Source organism: Rhinolophus sinicus, linkage group LG07, assembly GCF_036562045.2.
Source record: "Rhinolophus sinicus isolate RSC01 linkage group LG07, ASM3656204v1, whole genome shotgun sequence".
In the NCBI taxonomy this organism is placed as follows: Eukaryota; Metazoa; Chordata; class Mammalia; order Chiroptera; family Rhinolophidae; genus Rhinolophus; species Rhinolophus sinicus.
The window spans coordinates 1,357,585-1,381,446 of NC_133757.1; the positions used below are offsets into that span (position 1 = coordinate 1,357,585).

At 54.2% G+C, this 23,862-nt stretch overlaps 1 protein-coding gene across 1 annotated transcript in view; it reads left to right on the forward strand.

Moving 5' to 3' along the window:
* The window catches only part of TCERG1L (transcription elongation regulator 1 like), a 138,317-nt gene that overhangs the window by 89,003 nt on the left and 25,452 nt on the right, over nucleotides 1–23,862 (forward strand). Inside the window, exons 5-8 of the mRNA XM_019728270.2 lie at nucleotides 8,263–8,354; nucleotides 11,563–11,651; nucleotides 17,016–17,170; nucleotides 22,667–22,736. Of these exons, the coding sequence (XP_019583829.2) occupies nucleotides 8,263–8,354; nucleotides 11,563–11,651; nucleotides 17,016–17,170; nucleotides 22,667–22,736 (406 nt within the window). The remainder of the gene's footprint in view (nucleotides 1–8,262; nucleotides 8,355–11,562; nucleotides 11,652–17,015; nucleotides 17,171–22,666; nucleotides 22,737–23,862) is intronic.

Genomic DNA, 23,862 nt, shown 5'->3' on the forward strand with positions numbered 1-23,862 from the left:
AGGTGATATGAACAGATTAGCAACATTTTCATTGGCCTCAAGATAAAAACCAAATAAAAACCTGTGATCCTTGTCTAATAACCTGTGGTTTGAAGGGGTCGCTGGGGACCTGTCCCCGCCCTGTGTCCCTGCCCCGGGGTGGTCATGTTGGTGCGCGGGGCTCTGCCTGAACTTTCCAGGGTCATGAGGCTCCGTCACATGCGCTGCTGCAGAGGCTGGAGGACCCCAGGCTACCGTGGTGGCCCTGGGGACGGGGGGATGGGGGGGTAGGCTGTGCCCTCGAGGACCCAGGATATCCAGAAGGGCAGGATTCTTCCTGCCTCTGTTTAGTGCATCCTCAGATGGAAAGGAAGTTTGAAAACCGACCCAAATGATACAAACATTGATGTTTCTGTACTCACGACTCCGTCCAGTCCTGCCTGGAAGAGTGGCTTGGCCTCTTGCCATGACCCGTGAAAAGGAACAGAGAGAGGTTCCACCACAGCCCCTGCCTGGATGCAGCTCCTGCCCGGGGGCCACTGGGGTGCTAGCGGCCAGCTCTGCCACAGGCGCCTGGCTCGCCCGGGCCTTCAGCACACACCTACTTTCCTTCTGCACCGTGGGGAGGGCCGGGGTGTGTTTATAGGAGCCCTCGGGCCCCCACGGTGTGGCATTGACTCTGTGTCAGCAGAGGCTGCGAGGCTGGGCTGACGGCTCCATGAGAGGGAACTAGCAGAGCCCCCTCGGTGGTGAGAGCAGCGGGTGTGTCCCCACGGATGAAAATCAGCATGACGCCACCGGACTTGTCACCGCATGTGTCGTTGACGCAGGCCTGGCCGTGGCGTAAAGGCTCTGTTTTCTCATCATGCATTTCCTTTGTGTCTCTTTGCCGTGTACAGGGCGGCCCATCTGCCGATTGTGGCAATACCTGATCAGAGAGCAGCACGTGGGGGGGACGAGGTCAACCCGGGAGCAGTGACACGTGGGGCTGGCGGTTGGGGACGCCCGGGAGGGGTGGAAGTCCGGTCCTGTGCCCTGAGCCGCCTGGACCCACAGGTGTGAGCTGGTGATGGGCTGGGAGACTGGAGGTCAAGGGTCGGCACCACCAGTTTCCAGATGGCGGCCAGGGCCCCTGCGAGGGCAAGGAGCCCCGGCTTCAGCTTCAAGAGGAAGGCCCGGGAAGCACACTCTGCCATCACGTGGCTCTTCCAAGCCTGTGAGGACCAGCTGTGACATGTTCGTTATGACATCATCAAAGCTCGGCCAATGGGCAGCCACAGACATTCCAACCGCAAAGCTGCGTCCTCCTTTCCCAAAGGAGCCACTGTAGGGGCCACACGCCAGTCAGCTTCCTCGTTCCTGCTGAGCTCCTGGGATGTCATCGCTTGTGACACCGTCTTGTTTAAAATTCATGATCCTGTTAGAGTGAAGCAGGTAACCTCACAGTGCAGAGGCTCAAAGCAGCTTCTTGCGGCGCCCTCCCCCCCAGAGACACCTCGGCTCTTAGCGGAATTCTCAGGGGCACAGAGACAGATCCTGCGAGCCCGCCCCGGTCCCTACCTGCTGGGGCTCGGGGGCCGGAGGGGGCTGCAAAGAGGTGAAAACGGCCCCACGCCAGGCTCATTGCTGGAGGAAGAACACAGGGGCTCGGCCTGTAAGCCACAGCGGGGGCTGGGGCCAGGGGTGGGGGGCTGCACTGTGGGGCACAGGTGCCACTAAGGTCTCAGTGAAGCTGGGGTGGGGGTCTGGGCGGGGAGCCTGCAGCGGACGGACGTGCAGAGGCGTGAAGGCTCCTCCCTGACAATTCTGTCCCTTCGGCCTGTCACCTGCTCAGCGGCTGACGTGTGTCCCATGCTGCTGCTAGGTGGGGTGCTGGCCGCAGAGGAGCAGCACACCTGCCCCCGAAACACCCTGGAAATGTAAACCCCGGGCCAGGAGCCGAGGGCGTGTACATGGGCTTCGGGCACCTCCACTCCCTGCTCGCTCGTCATCAGAAGCCCACCTTCATCTAAGAACTGGAGTGCTTTGGGTTCTAGAACAGTCCAGCAGGACGAGCCCTCGTCCCCACAGGCCACCCTGACCAGTGGTGACACCGGATCCTTGTTAAGTCAAACAGGCGAGCAGCAGAATCCAGAAGCTCCGCCATGGGACCTTGGCTGGGGACAGACGAGCTGGGCTGTGTTACCTGTGGTGTCGCTGTACAGGGCTGGAAGGCATTGCAGGGGTGCAGCTGTGTTACAGGAGGGAGCCGCCTCACAGGACAGTCTCCCTCTCAGGTGGAGAAAGCCAAGCTCACGCCCTGTAACCTGAATGTTTACAAACCTTGAGTTCCTACAGAGGCAAATCCAGGACGTTACAGTCGGGTAAAAAGTGACTCTATGTGGCTCCTCAGCTCTAAGATCACGACCCATGAAAAATTTAGGTGGACTGAGGTGGGTTGCCATTTATATGAATAATCTTTGTTAGAGTGGAGTTCAAAGGGGCCTGCAGACTCATTTGCCAGCCTTTGCTGGGGGAGCAGGAGGGCGGGGAAGGGGGCCGTCTGGAGCTTCAGGACCCAGGTTCTCACAGCCCTGGCCCATCAAGTGACCCTTCTCACCTGAGACCCTCTCCAGCACACGATGTCCTGGCTGCGGGACGCTCTGCTGGCCCACTGAGCAGTGCTGAGACCGAGCCCCTGGGACTCCACTGCCGGGCAATTGTGCCGTCTTTTCAGCCCCGTGGAGGTGGGCTGAGACAGCTGTTACAGTGCAGCTGCCGCCAGGATTTCTGCCTTCCTCTCAGCGCGTGGGATTGCTGCTGTGTTCCTCCGCGACATGGTAGGATGGTTCTGTCCCAGTGAGTGTCGTCAGCGGTGGGCATTCTCGGTGTCATCTTCATGCCGCCGTTTCACTGCCAGGTGTCTGGGTCCTTTCACTCATGGCCTTGCGTCACACTGTGTCAGACACTCTGGTAACAGGCTTGAGAAGACGGCAGCCTCTGTGGCCCCTGGTGAGAGGGGGGTGCTGAAGAGCAGGGTCTCCATGACAACCCACCGTTGCCACCTCTGTGCCCGCCACCCTGGCCAGCAGCTTCCCGGCAGCCTGGCGGAAGCCCAGCTCTGCGAGGGCAGCTCCCGAGGAGTTGTCACCTCTGCCTCCTGCTTCCGTCCCTGAGCCCAAGGGCACCTGCCCAGTCCTGCCCTTCTATGCAAACTGCGCCAGCAGGACATAGCCTGTGCAGTGATGGTTTCGCAGCGATGGGTGGGGCCTGAGCCCTGCTGGCAGGTCTCCATGGTAGGGCAGGCTTGCAAGGAAATGGGTTTGCTTCCAGGAGCACCCCCCTGCTCCAGGCCCACGTCACCCGGCTGCAGCCAGGCCTCGCTGGCCCACCTCCAATACAAGCCCCCAGGTCCCCGCAGCGCTCTAGGTTTGTCGTGTCTCTCTCTTCCATCAGTGCCCCTGGGCCAGCAGCTCATGCTCATTTATTGCTCGAGCGGCATTAGAGCTGGACTCCGGCCACTTTCCAAAGACCACGTCTCCCATGGATGTGTCAGTTCTTAGGAGGTGAACTCTGAAAATCAATGCGCTGGTCAAGCCTCATTTAGAAGCATATACAGTGGCCCTGAGTGGGTCCTTTTTATCATCTATAACATGAATTTCATTTTCCCTTATTTTATTGTCAAAAACTTCAAAGGAGCCCAACGCCACTTAAATTAACAAGTAATTTTAGCCCTCCCTAGTGGTTTGCTTTGCAACCTGGAAAATAACTCGCCTTGTCCATTTTTCTTTTGTGTAAAATGGGATGGTTTCCCACTTTGCCGAATTGTTGAGCAAATCATTTGAAGTTGGTGCTTATGGGGACAGTGTTCAGAATAGAATCCCATTCATCGGTCTCCCTGAGACACCTCTGTAAGTGGAGGGCACATAATTTGTTCTTGGAGGTGAGAAAATTCACACATAGAAATGGGGTCACTAGCTTGTGGCAAACAGAAAATGGAGCCCCAGTGACTCCAGGATTGTCCCCTGCCACCCCCAGGTGCTATGCAGGCCTTTCTAGGAAGAGAGGTCATTGGCGAGAGTCGCCCACATGACCCATCTGCAGAGCTATCCCAGTGTCACTCCCCGTCGCTGCAGGAGAGGCCAGCGTGCACAGAGCTAGTGCTGTGCATTTTCTTTGCAAACCCTCCCCTTGACGGCCGGTGGTCTGCAGCAACCAGGCCCTCGTCATCCTGCTGTCCCCTCCTACCTACGGGCACCACCAGGGTCATGTGGTGCTGACTGTCCGTGGGTCAGGGGTCTCCTCAGTCTAGGAGGCGATGGCTCACCTAACTACAAATTCTGTCAGAGGTCACCATTGGCTTTTCAGGGGAGAAAAGGTTCGTCCTCTCTTGCGTCCCGCTCCTTAGGGCTAGTCCATCTTCTAGGTTAGGAGTGAGCCATTGTCCCAGCAGGAAACCCCGACAAGAATGTTCTCCCAGCCCTCCCTCCCAGGTCACTCTGTCCCGTATTCCTTTGGGATATGCCCAAGCAGCTCGAGAGAGTCTGTTGGCTTTTGGAATCCCAGAAGCAGAAGAAACTTAAGAGATTGGTTTATTTTATAGATGAGGAAACTGAGGCCAAGAGGTCAATATTTAGTGAATTAAAATTCGGTTGAATCTCAGAATCGCCCTTTGAATTAGGAGAGGCTGACATATTTATCATGCCTTTTTGACAAGTTACACAAGTTTGACTTGTCTGCAATGGTTCTTTATTTTAATGTATTTAACAAAGCAATTTTTTGGATGGTTAAAGAACCCTAGTGCTTCACTGAACCTCGGCCTTCTGTGCTGCTGCCAGGGAGTGAAGTACCGCAGGCTCGCAGCCCCTCCCTGCCGTGGCCCAGCTGCCGCTGGTCTGGGGCCTGATGCCAGGTGGCGGCAGATACCTTTGTGTCTTCATGGTTCTGGGACTTTAAGAGAACAGGTGGCTTAGAGCCGGACTAATGACCAAGACATGATGTGCTTGGGCATAGGCTGTGTCCTCTGAATAGGGCGAGAGCAGGCCCACCTCGTTCTTTTAGAGAAATGAAGCTGGGTAAGTGTCCAAAGCCACATCTAGCCAAAAGAAGGGACCTGGCATTTTTCTCATTTTTGTCAAGGGGATAAGTTATTGCCACTATTCATCTTCCAAGTCTTTTGTCCTGTGCTTCCCTCTGGGCACCCTCACCAATTCCTGTGCATTTTGTGGGGAGAAGCTCACTGCTCTCCACAAAGAGCCAGGATTGTGCTCGGTCCTACATGGGCAGTGAATACACACTTGTCAGTTGATTGACGTAGGGCTTTCAGCCTGGACCCCTGTGCTCCTTGCAGATGTCCAGGCGACCTTTCCGCTCCTGGTCACTCAGCGGGCCAGGAGGAAAATCAAACCAAAGGCCATTCGAGAGCAATGTGGATCGCAGAGCTGGGCTGGATCAGTAGATGGAGTGCACGGGGAGAGATTCCCATCCTGCTTCTCTCGGAGCCTGGAAATGTCTCCTATGTGCCCCTATGTACCTTAGCTCCCAGCGTCAACTTGCTGACTTTCTTCCACAAATGACTTCTCCTGGACACTCAGGACTATTTATGACGATATCATCAGAGTTTGTGGAGAGGCCCAAAGCAGGAGCACTTACGCCTGTCAGAGTGGACCCCAGAAATGGCCCGCAGAGAAAAGCACCTCCACAGTAGGATGGCTGCGCCACAGACGCGATGGCCCATGAGGGAGCCCAGGGTCTGCGGCTCAGCACACACCTCCAAGGTGGCTGCGACCCGCGACGGTGAGAGAGCCAGCATTGAGGAGACGTGCAGGGCAGGCCGCACACGTCGGGGGGATTCTGGGGGATGCGTGTGACTGCCCAGCTGTCTTCTCAAAGAAGCAGCCACGGTGGGAAACGCAAAGCCACGGATCTCAAAAGCCACATCGGAAGAGGAGACATACAAAGGTCGACTGTTCTCAGTAAAAGAAAGGTTCATGGTTTCTGAACGGCTGAGGGACACACGTGCTCCCGTCAGAGGAGAGCGCGGCCAGCCCGCGGCCTCGCTGGGTGTTGTCTTCATGCCTTTCTACGGTGCGGGTTACTCCCTCATTCGTCGAGAAGACATGGTGAGCCCTGTAACAACCGCTCTGTCTGAGCAGTGCCGCCGGCTGCCACAGAGCAGGCGCCGGGACCAGGACGCCACCCGCTCTTCCCTGGCATGGCCCGTGCGGAGTCGAGTGCAGTGCACAGCGAATGGGCAGAAGAAGCCACCGCACAGTTCCAGCCGTAGAACAGGTCCCAGTCCTGTCACAAAGCACATGGACTCCGGGCTCACAACCGAAACATGCGACTTCATTCAAAGTCCAAGCTTTTCTGCCCCTTTCCTTGGACCTGCTTGGCGCTGGGTCTCTGTAGGAGGGAGGAGGGCAGGATCAGTGTATTTTTCTTCTCTGGTCCCGCTCGCTCAGCAGGGGATGAGGCCCCAGGGCCTGCTGCTCCTCTGGGGAGTCTCCTGGGACTCACTGGTGTTCCCTGCGGCCGACCCCTTCCTTTCTCACAGGCGCTGTTCTGGGGGCTCTCTCCTCTGTGGCCCCCACACAGGCGCACAAGCTTCTGTGGTGTGTCTGACCACCTGGGCGCCGCTCCCCACCCCGTCTCCTCAGCTGCAGGTGGGGAAGAGCTGGGGTTCCAGGACGGGTGCCACCTGGGTAAACGCTGCCCCACTTTCTTCCTAGCTGGTGGTGGCTGCATCGAGGCCCTGGGCTGAGGCCACCACAGCTCCACTGTCACCTGGTTACAAGCACGCTCCGTCAGATGAGGGGATGGGGCAGAGTACCCGGAAAATCTATTGTCGATTGAATCGAGTCCCCCACACTTGCTCTGTGCGTTGTGACACCAGAAGAGGAAGACACTGGGGCTGAGGGTCATGAGGTCTCCACCTGCCAAACGGTCTCCGCAGGACGCGTGGGCAGCCACGGAGGAAGTGTGGCCAGAGGGCTGGACGTTGGCTCCATCAGCTCCGTGAGCTTCTGCCTTGTGCAGACACCACACCTCAGTGGGGACCAGACATTTGGTCTGAGTCCAGAGCTTTCCCCTTGGCACTGCTCTGCCTCTGAAGTACAATTGTCACCAGAGTGTCCCCAGAGTGAGGTGAGTCCCCACTGCGGGCTGTGGATGAGGCTCTGCAGCCATGTGGTTCCAGGGGCAGATGCCCACTGGGCTGGACAGCTGGACCCCAGGTGGGCCCCCAGCCTGTGGGGCCCCTTCCTGCAAACCTCCTTCCCAGAATGGGGCAGACGAAGCCAACAGAGGGAGCAGGAGGATGGGATGGAGGTGAAGTGGGCACTGGTGGCCCCGTCACCCCATCGCCCCCCAAGTGCAGATGCCTGGGCTTGAAAGAGGCCTCAAGGCACAGTTCCTGCCACTTCCTTTGTGTGTGCACGCACACACACGTGTGTATACACACATGTGTACACACACACGCACACACATGCACACACACACTCATGCACACGCTCATGTACCACAAGGTTCACCAAGCTCCCGTCTTCCCTTCAGCCGGGAAGGATCTACGGGGACCTTTCTGTGCTGCACAACCTGTCGCTCCAGGTCAAGGGGTCCTGACCTTCGAGCTGGTGGGAGAGACGCTTCCCGGGTGTCCTCAGTGAATGTATGTGTCAGGCTGGTGTGAGGCTAAACGGTTCGGGTTTTCCTTCTAGTCCTTGGTGTGAACAGCGGTTAATCTTGCTGTCTGTCGGGGCACCTCTGTGCCACCTGCAGACGTCTGAGAACAAGACAGAATGTAAACTTCCTTTTGTGTTCAGAACCTTTTCCGTATTCGGCATCCACAGTTGACACTTCCCTTCTCCTCTCCCAGAGGTCGTGGGGGCCGACCCGAGGCAAAGCCAGAGCCCATGTCAGTGGTGAGCACACAGACATTGGGCCCAGGTGGCCCTCGGTGGCCACCAGCCGCTGAAGCCTAAGAAAGCCTGGCTCTGCTGTCACATGCTGGCTGTCCCCGCCAGGGAGCCCGTGTCCCCTGTCCAGAGCCACTGTGGCCGGGTGCACGAGGCTTGGCCAACAGCGTGTGGCTGGTGCCGCGCACGGGCAGGCAGTGTGCCCAGGGCAGTGATGTCATTGGAGGACCTCGTCACGAGGCTAAAGTACAGGGGACGTGACAGCACACCTTCCTGTGGAGGCAGTGTTTGCCAATTGAGTTTTCCAGGCCACGTTTTGCCCTTGTTTAGCTTTTCCAAAGTGATGTGACAAATGGCATGCTAATTCATGGTGATTGTTTTGCTCCAACAGAAAGAAGCAGGGAGCGAGGCCCGGCGCCCTGTGCCCCGACCCTGATGCTGCATGCGGAGAGGAAGCGCCCGGCCAGGCACCACGGAGACAAGGTTGGTGTTGGCCGAGCCCGGGGTCGGGAGGACTCGGGCCGGCCCACACGTCACTCCTGTTCCCCCACATGGCTCAGTGCAGGGGCGTTTAGCCAGGACACTGTGTGACAGTCAAATCCCAAGATCCTGAGGTCGCCTGGGAAAAAGGCTGAGGCATCCGAGAGCTGTGATGGGAGCAGCCCGGCCATGGAGCGTGGGTGTGACCCTGGCTCCCGGCTACTCATCCCCAGCACTCAGGAGGGTATCACGGCCGGGGGGTGGCCGGCTGCACGCAGACACCACTCCGGCAAGGCCGCGGTCTTCTTTGGAGTTTACTGTTAAAGAAAAGCCAACAGGTTTGTTTGAACACATTCTAGCCTTAGGCGTCCTCTACCCGTTTGCCAGACGAGGTTTTAAGGACTAAGCACGAAGCACTGCAGGTTTGCCTTCACCTGAATAACCCGGGAGGTTCACTTTTACGGCTGCATTTGAAAATCTCAAATGGCATTTAATTTGCCCAGAACTGTCGCACACACTGGAGGCCTCTGGTCTGAGCAGTGTTTCGCTAACTTGCTCTCTCACTTGACTTTTGTCAGCTCTCAGCACAGGCCCCGTGACATCGCTGTCCCCGCTGCTTTTTGTGCCAGTTCCCCATAGCGAGAACTCCCGGCACCATGGCTGGTTCCCACGGCTTCTGCCCCGTTGTGGGTGCCGACACTAATGGTGCAAACTGGTCAGGAATGGTACTGCAAATTAAACCTTTGCTCCCCGATGTAGGGCTTCTCTACGGGAGACCAGCGTCCGTGCCAGAATTACATATTTCTTAATCAGACCGTCTTTCCAGGCCTGTAACGACTTTCTTTATCACTTTGCTCGGCGCGTCTAATTCACTTTTATTGCTGTAGCATGGAAGGGCAGCTTCATGCCATGATTAGCCATTTCTGTCCTCAACAGGAAGTCATCACCCTCGAGCGCCTCGTGGAGACGGCCTCGGTAATTAGCAGCACACAATCCCAGCGTGGCCAAATTTAAGTGTTTGTCCCGACACAAATCACCTCCCGCCATATTTCCTTGAGTAATTAGCGGGGTAATCTAGTACTCGGGGGCCCCTCACTGGGTTGCTACTGTTCAGTTTGCTTCATAATGAAAATCTCCCCTCGTTTTTCTAATTGGATTAGTAATATAAACTCTGCTATTCATGAATTTTTTAACACAGCTCTTCCTCAGTACTCCCTGTTATGTTAATTATTCTTCCTGACCTTATTTTATCACAGGAAACAAAGACATTTGCTACTACCCAAAACTTCTAAAGAAAATTGTTCTTAAACTTGTGAACTTAGGCTTAATTATATAAATTACAAGTCATTTATTTAGTGTAATGATCTGTGGCCGTGAACGAAGGGCCCCAGGGACACCCCAGTACAGCCGTGGATGGACACGTGTGGATGGAGGAGCCCGCGTTTCCGGTGTGGTTTTTCTGTCAGCTTCCGGTTTGCTTGGAGACCATGCAGGAACTTTTCCGGGTGCAGGTTGCCGTCCCAGGACTTCCCATCCTTCCTCCGGCCGGCTCTGCCAGCACTGGCTGTTCATTCCAGATGGCGTGAGCCCTCTAGGTCCCCGTCTCATGGATGGGTGGTGCCAATGGTGACAGCTCCCTCTGTTGTCAACAATTTGACAAGAGCCCCTGTTTACGTGCTTGAGATTTATCTCACCTGGGCTTCTTTTACATTTTTGTTTGAATTTTATGTTTCAGTGCTTCCATCACCCGGCCCTTTCCTTTCTAACTTACTGTGTTTGTAAGGAGTCCAAGACAACGGAAGTGAGCCCTGGGGCCCCTCGAGCAAGTGTGTTGGGCTTTTGGTGCAATGGCTGTGCCTTGGGGTGGCTGACGCTGTGAGTGCCCACGTCCAGGTGTGGGCCCACTGACTTCACTCACCATTGGTCATTCAAACAAATGGTTTATCTCCTCAACGTCACTGTCTCATACGATGGTAGACACGGAGACCCTAAAACTTTAGGGTGACATCCTTTTTGTTTTTAAATGAACCTAGAGCTTTAATGTCACCTGCCACTCTCAGCACACAGCCTGCTTTTGCTTTGGGTAACACGCTGGTGTTTTTTCAAATTCACCTGCTTTTCAGAGAGAAAGAGAACACGGTCTATATCCTGTTATTCTGAGTTTGAGATTAAAACCACAGAACAGGTGGCAGAAGAGGATGAGTCCGTCACCACCAGACTTGGCTGTGCTCCCTGGGGTTTCACTCCCATCTCGTCACTGCTCCAACATCGAGATGACACTTTTCTCATGAGCGCCCGTGGTGGTTTTGCGTTGTACCGGAGGGGCTCGGTGCTGCTTCCTCTCACTGAACCGCTGTCTGTCGTGCGTCTGTGCAGCTAACGCGAATCTTGGGTCCATGTTTGTGTTGGAGTTATACTCGCCCACATTTTCTAATTGAAACCAACTTGTGTTTCTCTCTAAATTCTATCCATAATGAACAGTGATCGAGTGTTCCAGCCATATGTGTCTTCTTTCTACTTGCAGGGAATAAATCTTCATTTTCCTCAGGTGATGCAATGTTAAGCGTTCTTTACTTTCTACATGGAGACAGACACAGAGTGGTTTTCAAACCCAGCTGTGCATCATGGGTTTGAAAATGTCCCACGATGTCAACGTCCCCTGAGCTCTGCCCCCCAGCTACACGCTTGAGGAAGGACACAGTCATGGAGCCACCAGACTCAGGGAGGACATGGGCTTGTCCTTCCTCCTGCCTCCAAGGGGAAAGGATGGGCCCCCAGCTGCACCCAGGAGCCCCCGCAGCCTTGAGCCTCCCTGCTGCCAGGGAACGCAGTGTTTTGGTGGCACGGTGACTCCAGCACTGAGTCAGTCAGTTTCCGGAGGTGAATCCAGTGGGCTTGTCTGCCCCCACGACGTTCACGGCTGCCAGTGCCTGTCTCGTGTCTGCAAAAGCAGACAGTTTAGCCCACTTGGGATAATTAGGGGGCTGCCTTCATCACAGTTCTTCAGCATGGTCTGTTGTGCCATGAATTCTGTATTCTCAGCATAATTGCTTGTCCCTTTTGCTTTGCTGCACTGAGCAGGTCATTATCTAGTGGCTGCTGAAGGCAGGTCTGTCTGCAGGAGACCTGTTACTCCTTCCTTGGTTGCTGGTAATTGAAGATGAGTGTTTAAACAAAAATATAAAAAGCACTTTTCTCTCTCTGTTCAAAGGAGCCTCCATCGATCCTGGTGACAGCAGAGGACAGCACAGCAAAAGGCAACAGACCGGTGGCCTCCACCCCCGTGCCCGGGTCCCCCTGGTAAGATGCCCTGACACCTAAGAGCAATGAGACACGGCCTTGCCTTGTCCCAGGGTTTGCTTGCTGTCACCACAGGGAAGGGCACGCTCCTTAGGTAACACTGTGGTTTCAAAAATTAATTTGCAGCTCATGGCAGGAATAGGTGTAGATTCTGCAGGAAGAAAAATAGCATTTTAGTAATAAGTTATTGTGCTGCAATACATCTGCAGATATACATTCAAATAATGGCACTGTTGCATACCCACCAGTGAAACAGCCTGCAGAGATGTGGCGAGCGCCAGCCCTGAGGACCCCTCATCCCCAGGAAGGGGTGAGTGGCCGCTGCTAAGGAGCCCTGTGCTGGGCCGCCCCAGCCACCCTGGGAGAGGGCTCTCGTCTTTGAGATTGCCACGCTCAAAACACTCTCTGCAAGGGAGCGAGCGCTGTCTCTGGTTTTTAAAAACGCCCTTTTATAATCGAGTGATTTGGAGGCAAAATGAAAAGGTTATTCCAGTAAAAATTAGTTTTAAAACCAAAGATTAGAGTTCAGGCTGTAGCTGGCAGGAGCAGCTAATTTAGAGAACTGAATACAAAGCAGTGGCGAGTGTGTAATGCGCCGTGAGACGTCAGTCTGGTGTGGTGTCGCTGGTGACAGCAGAGCCAGAGGTGCAGGTGGGGCGTCTACCTGTCCCTGGCATGGCCCCTGCCCTGCTCACGGTCGTGACCCTGCTGTGCTCGGGAGAGGCATCTGTGCCTTCTACGCCAGGTCCCGGCCTCCGGCCCTGCACCCCGGGCACGCTGCTCTGGGAAGGGCCTCCTTATAGGAACAGTGTGCCAAGAGCAGCCGGTTCTGGGTTCTCCCAGCACTTCTGAGTGTCCTACCATCCAACTCAGTTCCAACAGGACCCCCACAGCGAGCCCAGACCCCGTAGGCTAAGGGCTCAGTCACACGAGATGCCTGCACTCAAGACCCAGCTGCATAGGGCGTCCCCGGGGTCCTGCCTGGCTGACTGCAAATCTGGGGGTCCCCCAACCTCCCCTCAGGTGTGAAGATTTGTTGAATGACTCACAGAGCTCAGGAAAGTGCTCAGTTACACCTACAGTTTTATCATACAGAACACTGTTCAGGCATGGCGATGGAAGAGGCCCACAGGGCAGCCCACGGGAGGGGCACAGCTGCCCACCCCCTCCTGGGCCACCCTCCCAGGACATCACTGTGCCCACCAGCGGAGGCTGTCAGCCCTGCTGCCCAGGGGTCCTTATGGCCAGCTCCTTCCAGAGCCAGGATTGACCACAAGCCTGGCCGAGTGATGAGTGGTCTCCGGGCCCCTGCCAGGGGTTGGGGGTGGGGCTGAGGGTCCAGCCCCCTCCTCCAAGAGTCACCTCATTAGCATGGACTCAGGAGTGGCCCAAGGGGCTTGTTACTTATAACAGACCCTCCTCCCACTTGGCAAATCCCAAGGGTGTTTGGAGCTTGATGCCTGACCTGGGATAGAGACCAATGTTGCTTTTTCATTTTGTGCAAACACTGCTTGGGTCTTCTGTAACCCATTTTTCAACGAGTCATGTTTGGGGGGGTTGGGATAACTCCAGCACGAGCATGTGGCCCTGTCATACTGGATCCCAGTGCTGCCCTGGGGGATGATAATTCTGTAGAAGATGTGACCTTGAGCTCTAGAACCTTCTAACTGTGGAAGCTGCAGCTTTTCTTCCCAGTAAGACCCTGTTACATGCAGAATGCTGAGTGGGACCCTGGAAGTGACACCGTCTCCCTGTCACTGTCCTCGGCTGTTGCTCCTCCTCGTGGTGGGCCCTTTGCCTGTAAATTAGTAATCAGCGTGCCACCTTCCCAGGCTTCTGGCTGAGTGACAGCCTGCAGTGGACCTGCTCTCTGGCTGGCTCCTCAGCTCCAGCAGGAGGACAGCCGGTGCCCGCAGGTGCCCGGAGCAGCTCCAGCCACGTGTACCTATGACTCAGGACTGGGCCTGCTGGTGGGAACCGTGCTCTGTCCCCAAGGTGACAGAGATGCTGCTGGCACCTCCCTGCATTCTCAATCGTGGCAAAGGGACCCTTGACCTTGCAGGGTGAAGGGATAACACCAGACCCCGGCTTCTCTGATGACTTAGGTTCCTGATTGAGATGTGACCGTGTGTGGCCTGGTGTGATTGCCTCATTCGTCCTGGCATCGCGCACACGGCAACCACCGTAACAACACACTTTACTGACGCCACAACCTGCCACCAGGAAAAGAGGTCCCCTACCCTAGGAGCTGTGCCTGTTTTGCTCAGTTAACTCACGTCACCCACTGCCAACCCCACCCTTGGGTTTTGCTAGAAGTAGTCAGTCCAGGTCCTCAGGGAGACGAAGGGCAGAGCGACCATGGGGGTGTGGGAAGGCCCAGCCTGCTGCTCCATCATCTGACATCCTCCAGCTTAGGACCCTGGGATCGCCGGGGTGTGGTCGGGACAGCCTCACCCAGATGGAGTGTCCCGGGGCAGTGGCCACCGCTAGCTCTCTGACAAGCAGGGCGCACAGTGAGGGGTTCCATGTGGCAGTGGGGTGGAAAAGTGCTGGGTAGTGATGGCTCTAAGACACGACCCCTGGACACTCACGGGCACTGTCAGCTGCAAAGGGCAGGTGAGCAGGGTATCCGAGGGGCACTGTGCCTGAGTGTGTCTCCACCTGTCAGAGCTCCCGCCCACATCCCGTTTCTCCCTCCACGGTACGTCCTCTCCATGGTGGTCCCTTGTCAGTCAAACACCAGTTCCCGTTGCCACCTCAGGGAGTGGTCCCCCGAGAAAAAGGAGGTGGCCCAGGCTGCCACTTTACCTACAGAGCGTAGCCTTAAGCTCACACCAGCACTGCCCTAACAAAACTTAGGCTTTCTAGAGGCTTCAGGCTGAGCAGGTGGGGGATAGAGACTCAGAAAGGGTTCCTCCGTACTGTCCCAGAGCTACGTGGGGACAGCTGGGGACACAACGGGAAGGGAGATTTGGAACCTACTGAGAACATGTGGAATGGAAATCAAGGGATCGTCAGTCGGCAAACTTTCTCGTTGTGGCTCCGTGTTCAGTAAACAGGCTGAGAAATGGAATGTTTGGCAGGACAGCTGGGTGGACCTCACCCTATGTGGCAAGTCCTTGGAGGGAAGAAACTTGCTTTGAAAGGTCACACTTTTGCTCCCTGGGAAACTCACTGGGAAGAGATGGGGTTGTGTCAACTGGTTTGAGGAGATGAGGAAGGAAGGGTGCTGTCTCCTGCTCTGTGCAGAGCGCTAAAGGGACACGCGGAATGCCCCACGCAGGCAGCTCGTGCCCTTAGGTATTCTTACCCATGTGTGAGTCTCTGTTCTGACTGCCAAGGAAGATGGCCGGGCACATGGCCTCCCCGGAAGTGACACGAAGCAAAATGCAAAATCAGTGTCCTGAAAATGAGTGAAAGCAGAGAAAAAGCCGCCTAACTGTTCTCATCCCAATGCCCACGTCACTTTAACCAGTCAAGACAGGTTCGGAGCCCAGAAACATACACTTAGCCAACTCTGCTATTCAGAAAGTCAGTCTGCTTTATAGGATTGGGACGTTTTCAAGACGCCATCATCCAAGGCATAATATTCTAAGAAAAAGCAAATGAAGCTTACATTTGAACTTTTACACAAACTCGCATGCGATCCACCTCTAAATGCTTGAAGACAGAACTGTCTCAGAGCTGGGGTTACAGCGTCACTTGAATTAATTCTCCAAATCTGCCGTTGCTTTTAGGTATGATCGTACCAGAACGGCATCGTGTTGTCTTTTAAGGAATTTCTGTTTCTTCTTCCCCTCCCCCTCCTCCTTTTTATTTTTAGTAATTTGGCTTTTGACCCACATGGCAGTTTTGGAAGATTTACCCACTCTATTATTGGGAGGTGATTAGAACGTTTTTCTTGGAATTGTTGAAAATATGGGAAAATGTCATGGGGGTGACTCGGTCCTGCCAGGTCAGCCCCTCCCCAGAGCCCAAGGGGGGAGAAAGAGGAGAGAAGAAAAGAGAGCGAAGGGCACACAGGCTGCCTTTTCAGTTCCCAGACCTCAGCCCTGGGGATGGGACCCAGTGGACGTCAGGCTCTGTCCCCTGCAGGTCACTTCTCCTGGGTCAGGGCACATGGGGGCAAAAAACAGATGGGAGAGGAACCCAAAGTCCTTGTGTGTGGTGGGGAGGAGGGGCGAGCCATGTACCCCTTTTCCCTACGGGGCTGAGATCCACGCTTGGAGAGAGAAACAGAAATGTCCACTGCACTTTAGAACCTATAACTGTATTTGAAGGTGACTGTGGGAACCCTTTTGTACAACAAAGCAGCCACTCCAGTTTTCATTTGACAAAATCCAAATTTTCATATATTAGGGCTGCTAAGTGTTCTGTACTAGGCTGAACTCACTCCAAGGCACTAATTACGTCCTCTGGGGTGTGGGGACCGTTAAAGAGAAGAGGGAATATGGCAGCCATCCAGAAACTATACAGTGTGATTAAAGAAGGGGAACATACACATATTACTTAAAATGAGCATAAATTGATACATAAAATTAACTTTGCGTGTCACAGCTGGCCCCGTCTGGTTGAAGCCGACTGTGACGAGTGATGGGTGGACCCATCCAGGGAATCACATTTATGTATTTACCTACCACCAACAATTGGGTTCAACTGCACACGTGTCCCCATGGCCCAGAAACTGGATTCTCTGTAGCCTGGATACAAACATGCTAATTGTCACTCCACTGTCCCCCAGGAAATAACCCCTGTTAAGTCCCTACTTAACTTCGCTCTTCCTGCTTCCGAAGCCCGGTGCCAGGTGGTGGGGGACGGCAGGGATTCGTGACTGCCTCCCACCCTTCAGAGGGCACCAGCTCTTCCCAGTGTTAGGATGTCATGTGGGTGTCTGTTGACCCAGCGCCAGGAGTAGGCAGAGTTGCTGTGTCCCCCAAGCAGCAAATGTGCAATGGAAGGATCCCGGATTTGGGGAGAATTGGGCCAAACATATCCCTAAACGCAATGCCTCTTTCTTAAATTAACTTAAGTTAACTCGAACCAGTGGAGAAAATACCCCAAGAATCTGAGGCAATGAGCCGTGTCCACCTGGTAGGTGACGTTGGGAGCCTGGCTGCCAGGGGACTTTGTGGCATGTGCGTTTTCTGGTGTCAGAACGTCCACTTCTTCAGGGGAAGGACAGGTGGTAGCAGGCAGGGCATCGGCGTGGTGGCCGCAGGGAGGCTGACATGCTCTGGTCTGTGGTGATGTGTTTCCTTTTCTTTGGAAACCTGGACACTGGAGGAGTTCTGGTGGGACCTACAGGCCAGCGACTTTCTAGTGGCATCTGTGGGCGTCACTGAGGTGAGCTTTTAATTCCAACAGGTGTGTGGTCTGGACAGGGGACGACCGGGTCTTCTTCTTCAACCCGACCATGCAGCTGTCGGTGTGGGAGAAGCCCGTGGACCTGAGACACCGGGGCGACCTGAACAGGATCATCGAAGACCCGCCCCACAAGCGCAAGCTGGAGGCCTCCGCAGGTAGTGGGCGGGGCAGCCCGCACGCACGCGGCCGAGTGTCGGGCCTTGTGTCCCTAGGGGGTGACAGGGACGCATGCTTCTCCTGCTTTGGCTGGAAATTGGTTATTAAGGAAGCATGTTCACTCTCAGAATTTAGCAGTTATGCATTTATGGCACTTTCTGCAGAAACAGAGCTTCCCATGTGGATGGCCCTGGCTTGCTTTTAGCTCTATGCAAAGTTTTTAATTTGGAGGAGGCCTTTTCAGTCCATCACCCGCTTGAAGTCTCCTTTCCAGCACCGTCATTAGGCAACATTTAATTCTTGTTCCCAATGCCGTGTGGACCCTGCTTGAGCGAGCTCGTGTCCTTCCAGCTCACACGCTCGTTTCAGAGCTGGGACGGAATCCACCCTGTTCATTTGAAGGGGCCCTGGAAGGCAGCAGAGGGGGGCAGGCGGGGGGCAGAGAGGAAGCTGTTTCTGACGCAGCCCTTCCACACCTGATCCCCAAGAGTCAGAGAAGAGCATTGACCATCTTCAGAAAGGATCCTTTCTGATTAGACCTGATGCGTGTTCCTTCACTGCTGTGTTGGGAAAGGTCCCTCCCTAAGCACGTGGGCTGACGCGAAACTGGCCACACAGGGGAGTCGGGGGCCCAGGACTTGTGCTGACCTGACTGTGGGCCGTGGGTCTTGACCCCTTGAAAGGGGGTTTTGCTTTATCTTTGTGGTGCTTTATTGGTTTGCAATGACGTTTTTGATTCCACTTCATAGAAGGCTACCAGATGACATCAGCCCACTTTTTCAGGCAAATCCAGAAGCATTTGACTGGAACTTTCAAAGAGGGTGTTAAAAGCTTCTTCTTTTTTTTTTTTTCTTTCACCATTTTAATAGCACGAAGAGACATAGAAACAGTTGCTCCTGTGACACCTGTGGTCGTCCGTTAAGGTTGAGAAATGATAGGTTTAATATGTTTACTTCACTTAAGGTAATAAGAACATTCTCCTGAAAGCTTGAGTCAACTGAGGTTGGGAAAAGTGTCCTGGGTGCATATTTAAGTGACTCTCTAAAACCTTAGCTGTGTGGGGGAGGAAAAAACAGTTTTCCTCACACATTTCTAAGTTCTGCCTGGACTAATAGTCAAATTAACATGAGGCAGATTAGCAGCAGAAAATGTTAAAATTTATTATGGACGCACATGTGGGGTTCTGTAAGATTAGGGGGCCCCAGGACAGAGCGGGCGGGGGTTCACATGCCATCTGGAGCGAAGGAGAAAGGGGGCTGTGGCTGTCACTTCAGAGGGCAGGAAGACAACTCCCACGGGGACGGAAAAGCAAATGTTTGGTCCCCAGACGTGTGCTGGACCCTCTTCACAGTGGGACACAGAGAGAACTCTGAGCAGTGGCCTTGTGAGGCTCCTGCCCGTCTGTGACACTTAGTTCATTCAAACGATCGTTATCTGTGATGACAGCTCCCTTCCCGGGGCAGGACCTCTGTCTAAGTACTTTTAGGCAGCTGGGGGAAAGGTCGAAAGGTCTTCTGAGTATTTTGTTTCTCAAAAATAACCAGAGTAAGGTCATATCCTAAAGAGGCGTGTCATGGGGTGGCCCAGTCTGTTCCGTCTCAGCTGTGCTCAGGTACAGTAGGACTTGGGCTTATTGGTTTCCTCCTTTGATGGAGCACAATCCATTTTTAAGAGGGATATTTGCTGAATGAGGGTTTGAACAACAAAGGAAACCCTCGTAGGGAACCAGCGAGCTCCCTCCCTGGACAGAGAAGCCTGCACCAGGCGGAATATCATCAAACTACAGGTCCCACGAGAACGATTAGGCACAGTTTCTCATAGCAGTGGTTTTATGCGCTTGATAAAGGGCAGATCGTGCAGGCAGATTTCTTGCTCTGTGTTTAGCTTGCATTCTTGTAGATAATTGGGTGCTGTTTTATTTGTTTATTTTTCCAAAGCATTGGTTGGAATGAGGAAGAAATGAGCTCGTTAACAGTCAGTGCATAGTTTCTCCCCCATTGCTCTCATTTGGACCAAATCAGGCCAGGTCGATGAGAAGCAGAGACGCGTCCATGAAACTTTCCACTGGCTCCCCTGCCATTTGAAGTCTCAGGAGGACTGTAGGTGGAGGACAGGGGTGAAAGGTAAAGGGAAGCGGATTATAAACCTGAAGAGTTTATTTGAGCAAAGATCGATTCTAACTGGGCAGCAGCAAACCGGAAGTGTCAGGAGCACTGTACTGACCTGAGCCAGCTACCAGCTTACACAGTCCAGGTACAAGCACAGAAAGGACAGCGTTGACTGGCTGGAGTTCAAAGCCTCGTTGGCTGTGACCGGTTCCCTTAGTGTCTTGATTGACTCTGTAACCTTGAGGCCAGTCCAGGCTTAGCTGTCCCTTGGCTTCTGGAGCCGCACTAGTGCCATCTCAGTCAAATGGCCTCCTTGTTTAATTATAACGACGGGGACGTGAGTTAACTGGGTCATGGATTAGTGCTCGGCTTCACGCTCCCACCACAAATCTCATTTTATACTTAGAAAATGTAGAGAACTGAGCCTGAAGTCTCACAAGCACAACCAGAAATATTTGATTAACTTAGATTTAACATATAAGATGTTTTGTCTTCCATCAGCTGATTCTGGGAGCCCTAACTCTTCTACCTAGATGGATACGTGAGAATAACATTACGTGCGGTTACAAAAAGTTTTAACCTTGCTTCCTCTTTTAAAAAGGGGAAGAGGGTTCCTTAAACCAGTATTTTTTAACCTGAATCTTAAAGATATGCAAATGACCTCAATTCTTAACTTCCTGTTGCAGAGTAGAATTGACATTTTAGTGCACAGTTTCTGATTTCCTGACATCCACACAGATTGTTTTGTTTGCAGCAAAACAATTAGGACGGGAGGTGCTCCTGGACAATTAATTAGAGATTAGTGGGCAGAGTGATGACCTCCAGCCATCAGCCAGTGGCATTTTTCCCTGGCTGGTGGGAACGTTGTTCTTGGTGAAAAATTTTTTCAACATTTTGTTCAACTACTATAGATCGGAATATAGTTTTACCTGTTTCAAGTCTGAAGTGGAACAATTAAGCATTCCAGGTGCTACCCATTATTTTTCAAGAGGAGGTAAAATAGATGAATTCTATAAAATCGCTGCCACATTGAATTGCTATTAGGTTTAGAGGTGTGTGTGTGTGTGCATGTGTGGTGTGTGTGTGCGTGGTGTGTCCGCGTGTGTGCGTGTGCTTCCTGGGTATGTCAAGCGTGGAAATGGGAGCTAAGAGTGGGGCAGCCGCAGGGTGCAGGGTCCCGAAGTGCCGAGCCATTCATCACTCAGCAGATAAGGGACAAATCCCTTTTTCATTCTGTTAGCATCGCTGAGAGATTGACACGAAGGCCTGAATTATTTTGTAATTATCCTGCAGTGCATCCACATTTGTCACGGCTCCAGCAGCCATGCTATTAGTTGAGAATAAATGCCCACGAACTACAGTGGAACGGGCCACGGCAGCCCTCCCCCATCTTTCCCCTGTCACAGTGTCCCCCAACTCTCAGGAGCCCCACAGCGTAGAGGATGCAGAGGCTCCTCTCCCAGGACAGGGTTACACCCCAGTAGCCCTTCGTCGGTTGAAAATATTGCCTGCCCACTGCAGGTGCATCTGTTACACCTCACCTGTGAACCGCAGCTTGGCCCGCCCCCCCCCCCCACGCGTGCTCAGGACACATACACGAGCCTCCACTTGGCCGACTATCTCGAGTTTCCTCTCAAGAGTAATTGCTTCCTCTTCTGCTCACCAGAAGCAGGAGATTAAGGAGTGTTTTGTAGACGTGATGAAAACACAAAACACAGTAATGGAGAAACGCTGGCCACTCTGCACACTGTCCAGTATCAGGGGTCTGCCCTCAGGTCCACGGCTCAGTGAGCCCTGGACGCCCGCTGCCCAGCATCACTAGCCCGGGAAAAGATCAAAATTCAGAATTCAGAGTACAGATTTTACTGAATGGGTGTCACTTCTGTACCATTGGGACATCAAAAAGTCCTAAGTCGGGGACCTTCCTGTCCTCACTCTTGTTTTCCACCAGCATCAGCATTTCCCCAACGTGTGGGAGTCTCAGTTCTTGCCCTGCACTTACCTGCCACTCCAAAGTCCTCTGTTCCGGGAGAGATGGGCAGAAAGCTCCCTCAGTCTGGCAAGCCTGGCTGAGTCCCAAACACCCCGCCCCCCACCGCACCCTGCAGGGGACCCCATTCCTGCTCTGTCTTCACTTCTGAACTGTCTCTTTTTTCTGACTGAGCCTGTTCCCAGCGTGTATGTGTAGAGATGCTGGCCCTGCTGGGAGATGCATGGGGCTGACAGGCCTACAGCCAGGTGTTGCTCAGGAAATATCGCTGGTCCCATGATGGAGCAGTGCGGTGGGTGGGACATGGCACGCACGAGCTGTCTGGGGGAGGAGGCCCCGAGAACCAAGATGCACAGTGAGCTGGGGCGAGCTGGGCTTCCAGAACCAACCCCGCACCTTACCAACAGCCCCACGGTGTGCGCTGGTGGAGTGGAGCTGGGTCGGAGGCAGCACTGCAATTCCACGAGCATGTGGATACTGTCAGGTTTTATAAGATGAGGCACGCGGGGCTCCCAGGCTGTTGAACTCGGTGTCTTTTCCATAAACTCACGTTCCTTGTGACTGGCATCCTCAGTGCAGAACCTCCCCCTGGGAAGGATGTGAGTGGTGGGAGGTGGGAGGGGATGTGGGGGTGCTCTACAGAGCCAGGCCCCTGCACCTGTGCTCACACAGGGACACAACCACATAGATGGTTTTCTGGGGAAACACCGATGACGCTCACTGAGAACAGGACGAGGAGGCACTCGTGGTGCCATGGGGCGTCTGGGAGTCACTCAGCCAGTCACCCCAAATGGCGATGCCCTCAACCGTCTGTGCACATTTGTCCTCTCCCTCTTTTGGAGAGAGATGTGAAACGCCAAAGCACCTTTTCACTTTTCCACTCCAAATTCTCATCAAACATTTATAGAGCCGACCTTTCCAGGATGGAAGGAGGGACCAGTCTTCAAAATCAATTTGGCTTTTTGAAGTAGACCCATAGTCAGCAGTGACGAAGGGCATGGGACTGGCAGCAGTTCCTGTGGTGGACACAGGGCGTCCGGTGTCACCAGGTGGTGTCAGCGCCCTGCAGGGTGTGAGAGGCGGTGTGACCAGAAGGCTGCGTCCAGGGCCTGGCCTGGAGGCGCGAGGGGCGGGGGAGACGGTAGGAGGGTTCCCACCTTCGTTCAGCGGCCCCTCTGGAAGGTCCGGCTACCTCTCAGTGGACAGCAGCTGGAGACGACTTCCTGAAACTGAAGGGAACGTACCGAGGACAAGCTGGTTACGGGGTTTCCGATGGACCTTCAAGGGATATCTGTTTTCCTAACTTCCTGACGAGTCTGCTTGAAAGAGGGTGCTTCTGGCGGCTTGCCAGAGCTGACTGCTGACACCCCAGCTGGGTTAACGTGACTTTCTTGCAGATGACCACAGCGACGGGTCGAGTTCTGAGGACACCGGGGAGGAACCAAGCGGGAAAAGCAAGAGGAACCGGTAGGTGTCGTGGTCTTTCGTCCTGTGTCCTTCCTTAGCAGACAGTTAGGTGGTGTAGAGGGAAAGGGTCCTTTGGACTCTGCTGGCTGAGAAAGAAGGGGTTCTGTGCTCAACAGGCAGATGGCGGGAAGCCTCAGGCTCCATCTTGGTGATGACGCTGGGTGCCCAGAGTCTCAGCAGGCAGGTGTGTCGGTGGCCCGGGGCAGCTGAGACACTGGATGGCGTCTGCCCGCCCCCGGTGCCCTGGGGGGCGGGGGTGGGTGGAGTCCAGCTCTGTCTCGTCTGCTTTGTGACTCTGGGCAGAGTAATCCCACCAGGACCTCAGGTTTTCCGTCTGCAAAATGAGGCTGCAGGAGCTGACGGCAGTTTGAGGTGGCGCCCAAATGAGATGTGCCCGTGTGACTTCCTGTTCCACTCAGGGTGGAAGCTCACCGCCCACTGAAGTTTGTGTGCCTCTTGTTTCTGGCGTTTGGAGCACACGGGGGTGGGAAAGCCCCCCACCATTTGAATCATTGCCTCCTTCTCGCAGCCGGGCCTGTGGTCCCTTTCCTACTGAGTTCCACATAAAGGGGTAAAACTCAGGGTGTGTGTCTCAGTTCCCTAGAAGGGGAGACACGAGGCACCATGTGGCCGCCGGACACCCCTCTTTGGCACACAAGGGTGACGGTGACTCTAAAAGGCAGTCCATGACGGCAGTTTCTCAGGCCATTGCCTGAGCTCACGTGGTGCCCCGTGTCCCATCAGGACCGGCCCTCGTCATGGCCCCGAGTGTGCCCTCAGTCCTGTTCTGGGCATTGTTTATCAGCCCCTCTCATGGGACACCCTAGGCCTGAGACAGGCATGTGACTGCCGCTGTCAAGAATGGCAGCACTGTTTATATTTTCTCTTCAAAAAAATGTTCCTTAGAAGAAGTAATACCTTTGCACTAACAAACGTGTGCAGTAATGACGGAACATGAGATCTTGCCCTCAAACCTGTGTCCATTCTCCTTACGTCTTCAGTCCTCACCCTGAGTCTTCCTGGCAAAAGACAGTGGTGGGGACGGGGGAGGGGAGGGAGAGTGGAAGGGACCCAGGCTGTGGTCTGACAGGCACTGGAGTGAGGAAGCGCCTCACACAGTCTGTGG